The sequence below is a fragment of the Penaeus monodon genome, chromosome 25, assembly GCF_015228065.2.
Source record: "Penaeus monodon isolate SGIC_2016 chromosome 25, NSTDA_Pmon_1, whole genome shotgun sequence".
Taxonomy (NCBI): Eukaryota; Metazoa; Arthropoda; class Malacostraca; order Decapoda; family Penaeidae; genus Penaeus; species Penaeus monodon.
This window is the reverse complement of record NC_051410.1, coordinates 2,788,721-2,788,993: the sequence shown is the minus strand read 5'-3', so window position 1 is coordinate 2,788,993 and position 273 is coordinate 2,788,721. Positions and strand designations below refer to the sequence as shown.

At 42.9% G+C, this 273-nt stretch overlaps 1 protein-coding gene across 1 annotated transcript in view; it reads left to right on the top strand.

The window, feature by feature from the left end:
• The window catches only part of LOC119589484 (protein FAM102A-like), a gene marked incomplete at its 5' end in the record, with an annotated part of 24,308 nt that overhangs the window by 19,028 nt on the left and 5,007 nt on the right, over window positions 1-273 (top strand). Inside the window, 1 exon segment of the mRNA XM_037938083.1 lies at window positions 34-233. Within this exon segment, the coding sequence (XP_037794011.1) occupies window positions 34-233 (200 nt within the window).

Genomic DNA, 273 nt, shown 5'->3' with positions numbered 1-273 from the left:
GTGAACTTTATCTAAAAAGCTTTCATTTTGCAGGAGTGGCAGTGCAGGTTCAGGGGGCATAAGTGACGGCGGCTCCTTGGAACGAGCAACTACAGGCCGAACCAAAAATACAGGAACAGAGGCTAATAAGGAATCAAGAGTAGATGCCACGAGAGTTGACACCAACGATATAATCAATCAAGTATTCCAAGTGACAAAGATTGAGGAACTGAAGCCTGATGACTCTGCTGAAAGTAAGAGCTTGAGCTTCTAAAATCCATGTTTTATGTGTAT